The sequence below is a fragment of the Camelus bactrianus genome, chromosome 34 (assembly GCF_048773025.1).
Source record: "Camelus bactrianus isolate YW-2024 breed Bactrian camel chromosome 34, ASM4877302v1, whole genome shotgun sequence".
NCBI classification, from domain to species: domain Eukaryota; kingdom Metazoa; phylum Chordata; class Mammalia; order Artiodactyla; family Camelidae; genus Camelus; species Camelus bactrianus.
This window is the reverse complement of record NC_133572.1, coordinates 6,651,354-6,667,591: the sequence shown is the minus strand read 5'-3', so window position 1 is coordinate 6,667,591 and position 16,238 is coordinate 6,651,354. Positions and strand designations below refer to the sequence as shown.

General features: G+C 31.6%; 2 protein-coding genes across 5 annotated transcripts in view; both read left to right on the top strand.

Annotated features, from left to right (window-relative positions):
- LOC105062210 (NKG2-A/NKG2-B type II integral membrane protein-like) overlaps positions 1 to 2,998 on the top strand; it is a 30,090-nt gene extending 27,092 nt beyond the window's left edge. Inside the window, 1 exon segment of the mRNA XM_074357255.1 lies at positions 2,842 to 2,998. The gene's annotated coding sequence lies outside the window, so the exon portion shown is untranslated.
- On the top strand, positions 2,862 to 13,174 carry KLRK1 (killer cell lectin like receptor K1). 4 transcript variants are annotated; one of them, XM_010946410.3, is made up of 8 exons: positions 2,862 to 2,998; positions 4,014 to 4,160; positions 5,836 to 5,934; positions 8,830 to 8,922; positions 9,151 to 9,186; positions 9,555 to 9,706; positions 10,185 to 10,288; positions 12,875 to 13,174. In XM_010946410.3, the coding sequence occupies exons 2-8, from the start codon at positions 4,118 to 4,120 to the stop codon at positions 12,990 to 12,992; spliced, it is 645 nt and encodes a 214-aa protein (XP_010944712.1). In that variant the 5' UTR covers positions 2,862 to 2,998; positions 4,014 to 4,117; the 3' UTR covers positions 12,993 to 13,174. The 4 variants fall into 4 exon arrangements, with proteins under 4 accessions (XP_010944712.1, XP_074213960.1, XP_010944713.1 ...); XM_010946411.3 differs by having other exon boundaries at positions 2,863 to 2,998; positions 4,055 to 4,160; XM_074357859.1 differs by lacking the exon at positions 5,836 to 5,934.
- The last annotated feature ends 3,064 nt before the right edge of the window (positions 13,175 to 16,238 follow it).

Here is a 16,238-nt window from a genome sequence, read left to right as displayed (position 1 = left end):
AGATTGTTTAACATTCTCAAGGTCTAGAAAAGCACCCAGCAGATAGTTGTTACTACAAAAACTGTGTTGAATAAACTTGTTTATTGTTCAAGTTGAAACATATCACTGAATTTGCTTTCCTTCCTTCCTTGATATATCTTTAAGAATTTTGAGTTTGATAACCTTATTTTTCCTTAAAATTGTATGAAGTTTTCCTTTTTTTTTAAATATTATTTTTTGGGGGGAGTAGATTTATTTATTTATTTATTTTTATTTAATGGAGATCCTGGGGATTGAACCCAGGACCTCATGCATGCTAGGCATGTGCTCTACCACTGAGCTTTACCCTCCTCTGCTGATTTTTTTTTTTTATCTTACTTTATATTTTATCTCAATGTAGTGAATAAATGAAAATAAATAAAATGTATACTGAATCAATCTTCTAAATTACACCAATATTTACTTATTTTTTATGCACACTGGGATTGTGTGTTTAAGTTCCTAATTCTTCTGCATAGGGTGTATATATAGTTGAAATCCAAGTTTATGTTTTTAAATTGGCATAAAAATTTCACAGCAGAAATTGCCTAATAATAACTCATTTCCTACTTTTTCTGCAGTGCTGCCTCATTTATTTTTTCATCTATGCATATGACTTTCTTGTCTGTATCTTTTCTCTCTTTCAATTTGCCTGATTTCTCTATGTTACCATGTTATTTTGTTGTAATGAACATAGCTTTAGCAAAGGTCTTAATTCTGGTAGGACAAGCCCCTTACCTTTTCTTCTTTAAAAGTGATAGTTCTACTCTTGGATTTTGCATTAATGAACATAGCATAAGCTGGGATATTAATCAGAATTGAATCTCTAAAATATTGTAGGATAATTGATATCTTTATTAGATCCAATGGTCCTATCAAAATTTAGTTGTTTTTGAAAATATTTCCATAAAATTATACAGTAAGTTCCACATAGATCTTGTCTATTTCTGTTAGATTTATACGTAAATACCTTACAGTGTTTCTGTTGTGGTTGTTAAGTTAGTGGTATATTAAAAATAAATTGTTTCTGTTTATAATTGACCTTAAACATAATAGTTTGTGCAAATTAATGCTACATTCAGTCATATAGTATTACTCCTGTTAACTGGTCATGAAATATTTTTTATCTTTGTAGATAAATATACCATCAGCAAAAAAAATTAAGTCCTTATATTTTTAGTCTTCTATGATGGTCTTAAATGTGCTGCAGAATCTCCACAATAACATCAAAAAGAAGTGGTATTAGTGATCACTTTGCTTTCACGATTTTCTAAAAGACTACTAATGCCTTGATGTTAAAAGTGACGTTTATATAGATACTGGTAAATATGCTGAAGATTGTTTTTATCATTCAAAGCTGTTGAATTCAAAGCTGTTGAAGTAAATATGCATTCCATCTTGGTGCAATCATTTTCTTTTCTATTTCTTTATTGTTTGGAGCAAATTGCCTTTAACAATTTTTCCTCCAAAGGAACATTACTATTACAATCCTCAAATAAATTCAATTTGGTCTTCTATACACTATATAGATGTAGTTCGATTTGGTTTGGTACTGCTGTAGGATTTTGGAATAATTTTCATAAGTAAGATTGACTTTTCCTTTTCTTATCTTAACACATTCTCATCTAATTTAGACATCAAGGTAATTCTCATTGTAGAGAAAAAAATAGCAACTCTTCTTTTTTTCCCTATAGTTTAGAAAAGTTTGTGTAATTTATAATGATTTCTTTCTTAAAATTTACTATTTCTCTGCTGTAAAACTATTTGACTTTTGTGTTACCCATACAGGAAGATTTAAAATAACCTACTGATTTCATTATAATTATTATAGCTTTATCAAACTTCGCAGAATCAACTTTTGCCTATGTTAATTTTATCTCACACATATTGTAAATAGTAAATAGATAGTGTCTATAGAATCGTCCTACTAACTAAAAATTATTGCCTAATTATTGCCTAAGAACATCCTTTATTCAGATTTCTTTACTTTTTTCCTAATGTTCTTTTTCTGTTCCTTTATCCCATCCAGGATAGCATGTTACATTTTGTCACTCTGTCTCTTTAAACTCTTTTTGGCTGTGACAGTTTCCTTATCATTTTTAAATGTAATGGAAATTAGACGCAGCTAAAAATCAGAACATTAGGGCATTAGTTGATTATGTTGCTATTCTGGCAAGAGATTTGGTGCTATTGTTCTGAGCAATAAAGAGAAATCCAAAAAGTAATGTCCCCAAGGAAGAAGGAGGAAAGAGTCCTATTGAAGAGCAGAGACAGATCTGAGGCGCCCATATACACCATAGACACAATCTTATTGGCCATAAATTAATAATGAATTAAAGTAGGCATATGATGATTTATCATGGAATTTTAGTTTTGTATACACTTAATATTTTCATTATTAAAATGTCATGTATGTACACATATATGTATTTATGTGAGCATATACATGTATGTCAAAGTATATATATATGAAAACTCTCTCTCTGTGGTTTCAACTTTTATGACAAAGCATACTTAATTCCACTCAAGCTTACAAAAGCCTATGCATAGGATGACCAAGAAGTTTTTAAATTTTTTTCTGTCTTTTTTCACACAGTACTTACAACCATATTTTATAACAAAATTTTCACTTCTGAAAAAAATTTAGAAAGAGGTTATATAATTCCACCATTTGTTCCTTAAAACTTTGGAGATTTCCGATCACTGATTTCACCATTTTTAAGTGATAAAATGATGTTAGGACCTAACATTTATTCCACTAAAAAAGGAAATTTTCTGTGTAGTGAGAAGGCGGAAGCAGTGTGGTTTGTGCTTTTTCAACAGAAAGAAGAGATAAGAATGACATTTTTTGCTGCACCTTTCTCAGGGATCCAAACTGGTTAGATATCTCTCGTTCAGTTCTAAACTGGGAACTCAGGACATGTCTAATTATCCAGAAGGCTCTTATCCACAAGAATCAGGACCGTCCTTTTCCAATCAGGTGTGTGTCTGTGTGTGTTGGTGTGTATGTGAGTATGTGTTTCTAACCACTATTATTCAAGAAATAAACTCTTGAGGTTTTTAACCTCAGGAAAGTATCTAAAAATATTTACACCATAAAGTGATTCTAATTGTTTAAGTGTTTGAATTCACATTGCAGGCAAAGAATTTTTATTACTTCTAACGTGTACTCTTTTTCACTTTACTCAATGGTAGGTAAATAAGATGTATTTGTTGAAGAATCAAAAATTAGGATGTTGCTGTAGGATGGAACCTTGTCTCTAAACAAAACTAGAAGAACGAATCTTTACATTGAGGATTCGAGAACTGAATTTCAATTTAAATTCTCACACTTAATGAGTTTTCTACTCTTGTGCGAAAGCTTACGTTCTGTAACACACAACCTTACTTGCAAAATAAAACAATTTATTTTCATTGTTTCCAACGATCATGATCAAATATAAAACAGCTTTAACTTTTTAAAAAAATCTATGCACTGTGCATATTTATTAAATAGATTCTTTTCCTGGGAGCTTTGCTAGACAACATTAAGATGTTACTATATAAGCAAATGTGGGATTAATTTTGTTAATTATGATGGTGATGATAACTTATAGTAAATTATGACAATGATATGGACAGAACTTGAATGAAAACATACTAGGAAGAACCATTCAACAAAATTTCATATATCTTACTCAGATTTACCTTGCAAAGAAAGCAATTACCACCAAATAAAATAAGACTTAAAAAAAACCCATATGTGTTAATATTCAATATGAGTGATGGAAAACATTTTTGATTAAATATCTTAAAGTAGGTAAATTAAAAACAACTATTATTTTTTTTTAACATTTTGAAATAATTGTTCACTATTTTACAGCAAGAGAAAGTTTAAAAGTTGATTTTTAACTTTATATGAATTATCATTTCTATTCTTTCCTTTTTTATATATGCATGAGTGAAAATTTTCTGGATTCTCACTTTTCTAATCTAAATTTATCAATTCACCACAGAAGAGGAAACAGAAAAAAAATCCCAGTTTTATTTTATTCAGAAATTCTTTCTAAAAAATGAAGACTTTGGATTCATCTCTGCGGTGGATGAGCAGTCATAATATATGATGGAGTCTATCCGAGATCGCTGGGCTCATCACGGCATCGGTAGGTCCTTGCCGCGGGAATGTAGTTTCGCCTGTTTGCTTAATTTCAAGATACCTAGAATTTGAGACAAGCATATAAGTTATAGTAAAGCAGCTTACTCTGATTCACTCATGTCTGTTTTATGTTAATTCATAGTATATTCATGTTATATTTGAACAAGTTAAATTTAATAATACTGTATCAAGTCGTCAAAAATTTGAAACGTTTCCTCCCTGTTCATTCCATTAACCACCCAAAGTCATGTATCTCACAGCTTGAGGCAGCCTAGAATAATAGCAGCATTAAGATTTGGAGGTAGAATTGAATTTTAATCAAACTTTACCAGTCTCTAGCTTTGAGCCTCTCTGGACTTAAGTTTCCTTTTCTATTAAATAGAGATGTAAAACATGCCACAATTACCTTAGTGGATTTCTGTGACATTCAAATCAAGTGACATATATTTGACAGTGATTCTTAAACTAAAATATTATATATTACTCAGCTGGTAGCATTATATTACATAACCAATATGACTTTGGCCATCTCTAAGATTCAGTTACTTCACCCACAGAATAATACCTACCCTTTTCACACATTTGATGATGAAATTTAAATTAAATTACATATTGTATGTACAAACTAAAACAATGTTTTGGCTTAATTTTAGGTATAAAAGGTATAATTTGTATTAGCTTTTCATTTATAAGAAGCTCTTACATATTCAGTAATGATTATACTATTTCAAAAAGAGAAAAAATGATTTTTCACTTGTTTGTTCAGAGGCAAGATTCTTTACTTGCCTTTATCCTAAAATTTTAGAGCTTACTATTTTATTCTTTATAAATACTTCACTCTAAAGAAAGTTAGACACAGTGGTATTTACTGTTAACCATGTGATTGACATTATTAACACTATATGCATATTATTATCTTTCAGTTTTTAAAATAGCCATACCAGGTTGAGTTAATACTCTGTCTTCCATCCTCCCTCCCCTTCACTCCCCACCTTCCTTCCTTCCTTTCTTTCTTCTTTTCTTTTCTTTTCTTTCTTCTTTTCTTTTCTTTTTCTTTCTTTCTTTCTTTCTTTCTTTCTTTCTTTTCTTTCTTTCTTTCTTTCTTTCTTTCTCTCTCTCTCTCTCTCTCTCTTTCTTTCTTTCTTTCTCTCTCTCTCTCTCTCTCTTTCTTTCTTTCTTTCTTTCTTTCTTTCTTTCTCTCTCTCTCTCTCTCTTTCTTTCTTTCTTTCTTTCTTTCTTTCTTTCTTTCTTTCTTTCTTTCTTCCTTCCTTCCTTCCTTCCTTCCTTCCTTCCATCCTTTCTTCCTTTCTTTCTTTCCTTTCTTCTTCTTTCATTTTGTGAAGTTATTAACTTAGTAAACGTGGCTCTATGAATTAAACATGTGTCTAACTCCCTAGACCCCTGAGAGTTTCTCATGATACAGTGTCTTTATTTCATTGCACATTAAGAATTGACTCATTTTAATCGTACGTAGGATCTTGCTGAAGATATTTTGCCATAGAATAAATATAATTTTATTTATACTACAAAGTATGAAAGTCAAAATAACAAAGTAATAGAAAAATAATTTGATGTTATACTTTAAAAAGGCTATGAATGGAAATGGCTACTTAAGTTTTAAACATTAATGACTCAAGTGGCAGAAAGACCATGACATATTGGCCTGAACTGTTTTTCTCCAGAGATGAGTAAATCTGATAATTATGACCCTGAACTGGTGAAGCATGGTGCTTCTGCCAGGCAGAAAAAGGGAAGACACACAAGCAAACATGGAGAAAACTGTGAGTCCTGTATTCTGCTTGTCTCCTCTCAGTATGCCGAGGTGAATCTTAGAAACTGTGATCAACTTGGTGATAAGCACGCAGTTTCCTTTACCTTCATGAGGAGAGCAGTGTTGAGGTTAACTCTGATATGCTCTTGGAAGATATAATAAAATTTAGCAGAAACTGTTGAGTTTAGGATCTTTTCATGCCCTAAAAATGATGAAATGATCATGACGATGACAGTTGAGACACGCAGTTTCTAAGGGATTGCTCAGCAACTAACCTCAGGGACGAGTAAATAGAAATGGAAAACAGAAGCAAAAAGAAACACAAAATACCCTTCAGCTATGTTCTTAAACAGTCTGAAAGAGATGCCTTGATTGCTATTCACAGAAATGTTTCTGAGTGGTGAACGAGATACGTTCTCTGTCCTTTATCAAGCCTGAATATCATGAAAAATAAAGCCTGAAATAGTTTACACAGAAGGAAAAACAACAGGCTTCTCCCACCTATAAACTTTGATTAAATGTTAAAAAGCAAATTATTAAATAGCATCACTTTACAATGATTAATTATGGGAATGAAAATGTGCCATATGTAATAATCAAAGGGGAAATATTTTATGATCACATGCATAGTGTTGAAAAGGTGTCAGGTCAAAATCAGTATGAATTCCTAATTAAAAAGAGCTTAATTTTAAAAACTTCTAAAATATAAATACTGCCTTTGATATATATATATTTTCAAAAGCTGTCATTATGCTTATTGGTAAATGCTAGCAGCATTTTCATTGTATTTAGGAAAGGACAAGAACTTTTACTGTCGTTACTGTTGGGTCATATTGACTGTTCTGCTGCTGTTAACCAACATGAATAACCAAGAAAAGGAAAAAAATAAATGATATGAAATTAGAATTAAAAGGCAAAATTAATATTATTTGAAAAAATATGGGATTTAAAATATTTTTAAAAATCTTCAAAAGCCTCACCCCCAAATACTATGAACAATAAGGAAATCTAATAATGTGGACTTGATTGAAATCAGATATAAAAATCAATGTCATACTAAATACAAAAACAAGGAAAATGTGACAAAGGAAAAATGCCATATTTATAAAACCAAATATCAGAAAAAATAAACTTTTCAATTGAAAACTCTAGAAATAAATTATTAACTTAAAGTGGTACTGATGAACATAAAGTAAGACATGCATAATGGAAATAGAAATTATTCAAGGATAAAAGCCAACATTTTCAAGATATAAATTATCTCTCTACATATACCTTTACTGTGATTCTATTGAAAAACCAATGTACCATATTTTTTAAGTGACAGGTTCCTGGAGAGCTGAGTTTAAAGTTCTTTAGGCACATATGAAATGTAATGATGGGGAAAATAGTCTGAAAAAGAAATGTAAGACAATATGTGGGCACTATCAAAGACTCCAGTGTATTATAAAACTAAGAAAATTTTACATCTAGTTTACATGGAGGGATGAATTAAATAATATAGGAATAAATGTAAATATAAATTATAATGTATTATTTGCTAAAGGTAGGATTTCATATCAATGAGAACACACTGATTTATTCAGCAAATATGTCAGAAAAATTCAGTGCCCACTTGGGAAGAATTTTTTTTATAAATTTAAGTTCCTACATCATTTATTACACACACAAACACACACACCAAATAAACCAAAGAAAGAAGGAAATCATATAATATTATGAAGGAGCATGGGCATAACTTAAGTTTATAAACTCAGAATAATGAAGGCATTTTTATTCAGATCACAAGCCATAAGCCATAAGAACCATATGCCGTAAAGGAAAGTTTGATCAAGTCAACCATTATCCATTTTAGCACCCCAAAATTACCATAAATAAAATTAAAACAGAAATAGTACCTGAGACATGTATTTGCAAAACATATGGAAAGAAATGAACTAATATTCTTAACCTGAAAAGTAAGAAACAAATCAGCTATTTAATATAAACAGGAGTCTCAGAGAAGTAAAATAAAAACAGTATTTAACCACAATGAAAGATGTTTAATCTTATTCATAACAGGAAAAACAAAGTTCAAATTTTTAAAACAATATTTCTTATCAGATTTACACATTTAAAAAATGTGAGTAATATGTAGTGTGGATGAAGTTGTGAGAAAACAGGCTTTTAAATTTATTTTTGGTTCTATATAAATGGGTAGAGCTTCCTTGGACTAGAACTTTCAATCATTTCAAAAATTTAAAACGCAAATGCCAGCTGGCCCAGCAGCTGCCCTTTAGGAAATTTCCCCTAGGGAGGTACTAAAAATTATGCACAATTGTGTATGAAATGTTAGTCATACCATTGTACCTAATAACAAAAATTAAGAAACAATTTAAATACGTATTGTAAAAATTAAAAATCTGCCAAGAATTAGTTTTTGCCTATTTACCAGTGAAACACAGTGTAAACAGATATTCATAAAAATTTGATAATTTTGTAAGACATGATATGGAATAATCACTAGCATATTTTCTTAAATGGAAATATTACCGAATATTTTGTTTGTTTCTTAAATATGTGTTTTAAAAAGGGAGTTGGAGGGAACTGTCCATATTTCTTATTGTACCTTTATGGAAAATTTTAAGTTTTAAAAATGAGAACTGTGATTTATTCTAAGGGAGGACTAGGGAATTTAAAGAGAGGAGTAGAAAGGGATATTACATTTTTATACTCTTATTTTTTAATAACTTACAAAGTACTTTTTTTACCTTTCCTGAGAAAAATAATTAAGGAGAAGCACGAATATCACGCTTCCCTCCCATAAACAAACACTTCTAGCTTTTGTATTAAACATGAAGCTACCAGAACCCTTTATCTTTTTTCCTCATCTTTCTCATTCCTTTTTTTTTTTTTTCTTTGACAGCATCTCCATTTTCCCTTGCCAGATCCGTTGCTGTAGCCATGGTGATCCGTTTCCTTGTAACGGTAATGCTAGGCAGTGCCATGATCATAAATTGTAAGTGGTAACAGAAAAGTAAATAGCAGCATTGTTCATCTAACAATCGTAATGCATTACTTTGATTCGTATTCAGAAGCGCAGAAATATAAGCCAGCAATATTGAATTTATTTTTCATTGAGCTTACATTTTTGCTATTAGTTTAGAAATTTGTCAGCCCACTTTTGCGTGGACTTACCACTTACGAACAACACAAACCCTGTAAATAACTATGATTATTTTAACAGCATTATTCAACCAAGGAACTCCGGATTCTCTGACAGGTAAGTGAAAATTTTCTAATATTTTGAAGCACAAACTACTGCATTGGTACATGCTGGGTACAGGCATGTATACAACGGCATTAACAAAAGACTGAAGGTGATTAGTTGTTATCCATAATTCATTGTAGATTTATTGACTTATTTATAAAGAGGAAGTACTTGTGGAAAGCAAAGGACACAGTTTTGGCATCTCTCTCTCTATATACATATACTTATATATAAATGTGTAGAGATATGTCATTGGGAATGGTCATGAGTTAGTTATCTGGAATTTTGGGGTTGGAATAAAAAAAATATTTAACCTGTCTAGATAAAATCTTCTATAATGTTGAGACATGCAGAATTAATGATATAGTCTATCTTTCTAGGAAGTTACTGTGGTCCATGTCCAAAAAACTGGATATGTTACAGAAATAACTGCTACCAATTTTCTAATGAGAGCAAAAGCTGGTACCAGAGCCAAGCTTCTTGTATGAATCAAAATTCCAGTCTCTTGAAGATATATAGCAGAGAGGACCAGGTTGAGTATTTGATTTTTTTTTAATTTAAAAAAAGATTAAAAATTTTTTTTATTGAAGTGTAGTTGATTTACAATGTGTTAGTTTCTGGTGTACAGAAGGGTGATTCAGTTATACATATATTATTTTTCATATTCTTTTATGTTATGGTTTATTACAAGACATTAATACAGTTCCCTGTGTTATAATGTAGGACCTTTTTGTTTATCTGTTTTATACATAGTAGTTTTTATCTGCTAATTCTAAACTCCCAATGTATCCCTCCCCCACCCATTTCTCCTTTGGTAACCATAAATTTGTTTTCCATCGATGAGTTTGTTTCTGTTCTGTAGATAAGCTCATTTGTGTCACTTTTTAGATGCCACAAGTAAGTCATATCACAAGTTATTTGTCTTTCTCTTTCTGACTTAGAATGAGAATTTCTAGGTCCATCCATGTTGCTGCAAAGTAAACATTGATTTTATTTGTGGTTTCAAACAGGACTTCTTTAAATTGGTGAAGTCGTATCATTGGCTGGGACTAGTACAAATTCCAGCGAATGGTTCCTGGCAGTGGGAAGATGGTTCCATTCTCTCGGCTAATCAGTAAGTTTCTGTGCCAGGAGGTCTCTGTTTGTGGATTTGTCCCTCAGTTGCCCCTATGATCACTCAACTATCACATTTTCCTTCATGCAATGCCAGGACATCCCCATATTCTAACAGATTCAACAAAAAACCTCTTAAGGCCTAAATTTAGGAACTAGTGGAGCGGAGCAGCCAATATCAATAATAATGAGTAACATTATGTTGATGGATGTTTGGATAGTTCCCAGTTGTTGACTATTATTACAAATAAAGCTACTTGCAATGAGCACTTATATGGAAGTCTTTGTAGGAACACAGGCTTTCCTTTCTCTTACATAAATATCTAGGAGTGGAATGGTTGAACCATATGACGGATGTATGTTAAGCTTTTTAAGAAACTCTCAAACTGTTATCCAAAGAGGTTGTGCAGTTTTACATTCCTATTAGCAGTGTGGGAGCGTTCCAGTGGCTCTACATCCTAGTCAACACTTGTTATAGTCAGTCTCTTAAATATTAGTCATTATCATAGGTGTGTAGTGGTATCTCCTTGTGGTTTTAACTTGTGTTTTTCTAGTGGCTAATGATACTGGACATCTTTTTTTGTGCCTATTTACCATTTATTTAAAATTTTCTGTTTATTGATTTCATTTTTATTTTTATTTACTATCTCCTTACTCAGGGTGGACTTTTCTTTTCCTAGTCTCTTCTGGTGAAAGCTGACATAGTGATTTGAGACCTTTCCTTTTTTCTAACAGAAGCATCCATGCTATTAATATTTGAAATGATTTGGCAACATCCCCACGTATTTTGAGATACTGTGTTTTCATTTTAATTTAGTTCAAAATAGTTTCTAAATTCCTTTTTGCATTAGTTTGAACTATCAATTACTCAGAACTGTGTTATTTAGTTTCTAACATTTGGGGATTTTCCAGAGATCTTCCTGTTACTAATTCTAATTTCATTCCATTTTGATCACAAAACATATTTATTATGAATTGGCTCCTTTTAAATTTATTTAGATAAGTTTTATGGACAAGACTTGGTCTATCTTTGGAAATATTCTATGTGCACTTGAACAGAATGTGTATTACATCATTTTGAGGTAGAGTGTTCTATAATTTCAATTAAGTCAAGTTGGTTGAGAGTGTTGCTTAAGTCATGTATCTCCTTTCTGATTTTCTGTTTTATCCATTATTGAGAGAGTTATTGAAATCTTAGATTATAATTATGGATTTATGTATTCTGCTTCCAGTTTAAATAGTTTTTGCCTAATGTATCTTGAAGTTCTATTATTAGGTGCATAAATATTTAGGATTGATAAATTTATGGCTCTGTCATTAGGCAATGAGTTCTGTCTCCCTAATGATATTTTGTGCTATGAAATCCTACTTTGTTTAATATATATATTACTACTCCAGTTGATTAGTGTTAATATGGCACATAATTTTGCATTCTCTTATTTTTAACCTATGTGTATCTTTATACTATATCTTTATATGTTTTGTAGACAGAATATAGTTGGACTGATTTTTCATAATCTGACAGTCTCTGCACTTTTAAATTGGAAGTTTAAAACATTTACATTTAGTGTGATTATATGGTTAAGTTTAAGTGTATTTTCTTGCTATTTATCTTTTATTTGTCTAATTTGCTATTAATTCTTATTTTCCTTTTTTGGACTTTTAAGAATATTTTAATTTATTGTAAAATGTTATCTATTTTCTTGGCTTACTAGGTATTACTATTTGTTTCATTTCAAAGTTTGCTCTGAATTTTATTACACATATCTTTAACTGATCAATTGCTATTATGTCACTCATGTATAGTATAGGATTCCTGTAAAAGTATTCTCTCATTTCTCTCTTCCCACACTTTGTACTATTTTTTCCAGCTTTATCAAGATGTGACTGACATATAACATTGTGTACATTTAAGGTGTATAATGGATGATTTGATATACATATATATTATGTAATGATTACCACAAAAAAAGGTTATTTAACACAACCATCACCTCACATGACTACAGATTTTTTTCTTGAGAATGTTTAGGATTTACTCTCTTAGCAACTTTCAGGTACATATATTGTTAACTATAGTCACCATGCTGTTTATTAGATATATTATTAGATAATATAGACAATATTAGATATATATTATTAACTCTCTTGTATATATATTTGTTTATTTTAGAACTTTCCTCTTAATATCTGTATTTATTGCTATAAACCTCCCTCTTAAAACTGCTGCTGCATGCTCTAAATTTTCGTATGTTCTGTTTTTATTTTCATTTGTCTCAAGACACTTTTGATGTTCTTTTTCATTTCTTCTTTGACTTCATATATGAAGAGATTCCAGACTTTCTAAATCAACAAATTTCCAATCTATAAAAAAATAGCAACACATAATTTATAATAGAATGCATTTTTTACTTTTATTAGCTGACTTGGCTATATTTTGCATACCTATGAATTAAGAAAGGGCAGGCATGGTCTTAGAATCTCCTGAAATGGTATTACTTCAGTACCTCTATTTAAATATTGTTTCATTTTTATATGTATGCATTAGTAAAGTTGTGAATATAATCTGTCCTTCTCTCCAATCTAGGCTAACAATGGTTAAAATGCAGAACGGAACATGTGCAGTCTATGGCTCAAATTTTAAAGCTTATACAGAAAATTGCCTAAATCCAAACACATACATCTGCATGCAGAGGAGTGTATAAAAGCTTATAATTTATAAAATATAAAGAATCAAAAGAAATTCTCTGAGTGTTCTCCTCGAAGAAAACTTGGAAGAAAATGCCTCCAATAGTTATGTTAATTTTCATATACATTTAATAAATTATTGTTGAATTAAGTTTTAAATTGTAATTTTATTAAATATGCACAACTATTAAACTAACAAGGCTTTTAGATTTTTTTCAAACTTGAAACTTTTGAAAATAATATAAAATTAAAGCTTGGAGAAGGGTATATGGTGGTTCATTAAATTTGATGTATTTGAGAATTTTCAAAGTAAAAGTTGAAAGATCAACAAAGACACCCTCAACATCTCAAAACGCCACTACTAATTTAATATCGCACATGACGTGTTCGGCAGAAATGGAATTACTCTGTGTAATAAGACTATGGCCCTGACTACTACAAAGCACAGGAAACAAAAAGTCAAATTTGTAGAGGACCTATAAGGCTTCTAGGAAGAAAAAAAGGCATCTAAGTTGAAACGTGTAGAATGACTAAAATGTCTGGGCACAACATTAGGGTAACAGAATTCTTGGCAAGGGAAATAATATTTGCAAATGTGGAGAAGTTGGAAGAGTCTGTGACTCTAAAGAAAGCAGGTTTGGGGGAAACAGAATGATGGAGAAGATGAGGAGGATAAGAAATGGTGGAGAGAGGAGCAGAGGCTAAATGATGTGGGGCTTTCTCCACTCTATTAATAATTTTGGATTTTATTTTAAGTGCAGTTGCCTTCTGTGTTTTGGGGAAAGGCATGAAGAAGTGGCTTGAACAGCATTGTAGATGGAAATTAGTATCAAATGCCATGAAGAATATTATTTCTTTTTTACATAGTCAATCAAGGGCTAAGGAATGTGTTGGTCCATATTAGATTTTAAATTATTGTGTAAATACATAGTATGCACTGACCCACCCCCCAAGAATGAACAAAATTTAACATTTTGTTACATTTGCTTGAAGATTTTATTATTAAATGTTTAAGTCATAAAAAATATACAAAAAATCCTGTACATTTGCTTTGGGGAAAAAAAGCAATTTAAACTGGGCTATGCTTCTGTTTCTGGAACTAAAGGGAAGATACTAGGTCCACTGAAAGTAACAAAAAAAGTTTTATAATTTTGTTCTATAAAATATTATGGCTTAGAGAAAACATTGTTAAACCAACAATGGTAAAAACTCTGTAGAATCTCAGAATTCAGTGAAAATGAAAATCCTAAGAGAAAAGCAGCCACAGAAACTAGCTTTCATCCTGAAGGTTTGTAATAAACTTGGGGAACCTTAGCTTCTGCTGGTTGTCATGGAGTCCTGGAAACAGTCCTGGACCAGAGGTCACCTAACCTAAAAGTTCTCTAAAACTGGGAACTTCAAAGGCTACAATCTCATATAAGGAAAAATAAATAAATCCTACACTTCAGGAAATGTAATAAGGACCCTTGCTAGTGAAACAAACCAGAATATGTCACCCCAAAAGAGGCCTCTTTGACATAAAAACTATTCTAAGCTAAAGATAATTAAGAAGAAGCTTGAAGCCATTATTTCAAATATATCTGCACCCCCTGTTCATTGCATCATTATTCACAAAACCAAGACATGGATACAATCTAAGTGTCCATCAACCATCAGCAGATAAATAGATAAAGAAAATGTTATATGTAAACCATGGAATATTATTCAGCTATAAAAAAGGAAATAAATCTTGCCATTTGCAACAACATGAATGAACCTGGAGGGCATTATGCTAAGGGAAATAAGCCAGACACAGACAAAACTATATGATCTCTATTATATGTGACATCTGAAAAAGATGAATTCATAGAAACAGAGAATAGAATCATGGTTGCCAAGGGCCAAGGGGAGGGGAGATGGGAAGATGTTGGTCACAAGGTGCAAACTTCCAATTATAAGGTGAATAAATTCTGGAGACTTACTGTACAGCGTAGTGACTGTAGCAGTTAACAATACTGGACGGTATATTTGAAAGCTGCTGAGAAAGTAAATCTGAAATGTTCTCACCATCACAACAAACAAGTGGAGATTATGTGAGGTGACGGATGTGTTCACTAACCTTATCGTGGTATGCTAATTTCATAAATATATGTGTATAAATCATCATATTATACACTTTAATTTACACACTGTTATATGTCAACCATATCTCAATAAACCTGTTGGGGGAAAACCTATAGGTGGTTTCCTTTTGTCACCTAAAACAAAAAACACAGAAACAGCAAACACAGGAAAAGATCACACCACCTCCTTCTGCCTAAAGGCAAGATATAAACTCTCCTTTACTATAGACGGACCCTTATCAGCCCAGCGACAGCACCAGAGGAATCTGCAAACCTTACTCCATTACTTTCCTCCCATATATTTCCCTTCCCACACTTTGCTACCCTGGGAAGCTTAGAACTGTTTTTAACCCTGTCAGTTCTCTACAAATGTATTGTTTTTTGTGAAGATGCTATATAACCTGGACTTCAAAGTCCCCACTTCCTTTCAGGTTTCTCCCACGTGATGTGCACCATATGTGTTAATAAACTTTCTCTCCTTATTAATCTTTTCATTAGAATGAACCCACCTGAAAAACCTAAGATGAACAGAGGTCAAGTTTTGGCTCTGCTGCACTAGTCTTGACCTCTGATCAGAAGGAGGAGAAAGTAAAAACTCCACACTGAGCATTTGTAATTATATATGAGCTCTCTTCTTCGTTCATAGTCCAAAGTCTGCCTGACAGCAAAGTCCAAAAGTATTGCATTCAAAATTTATTTAAAGTAGTTCAAGGTGAATACAAGCCTGCCCATTAACAATACAAATATTTCACCCCTCAAAAAAGTAGCTTCACTTTTTAATAGAATGTTGACAAATAGCCTTCCAAATTTCTTAGACATAAAGACATATATCGAGGAGAAAGGATGGGGAAGGATGTGAGAGAGAGAGGGCAAATACAATATTTTAACATTCAGTTAGTCTGGATAAAGGATATAGAGTAATATTTTGTACTATTTTTCCAGGCTTTTTGTAAATGTGACATTATGTCAGAATAAAAAGCTAAAATAAGCAAACAAAAAATCCTGGAGCCATCCTTAAATACTCTCTTTCTCTTCCACGCTGCATCTAATACATCAGTAAATCTGACCAGTATACGTAGACACATATGTCAGAGGCATCATTTCTTATTACCTCCACTACTGTCAGACCTGCTGCTGTCAACAAATTGCCGAAGTTTGATT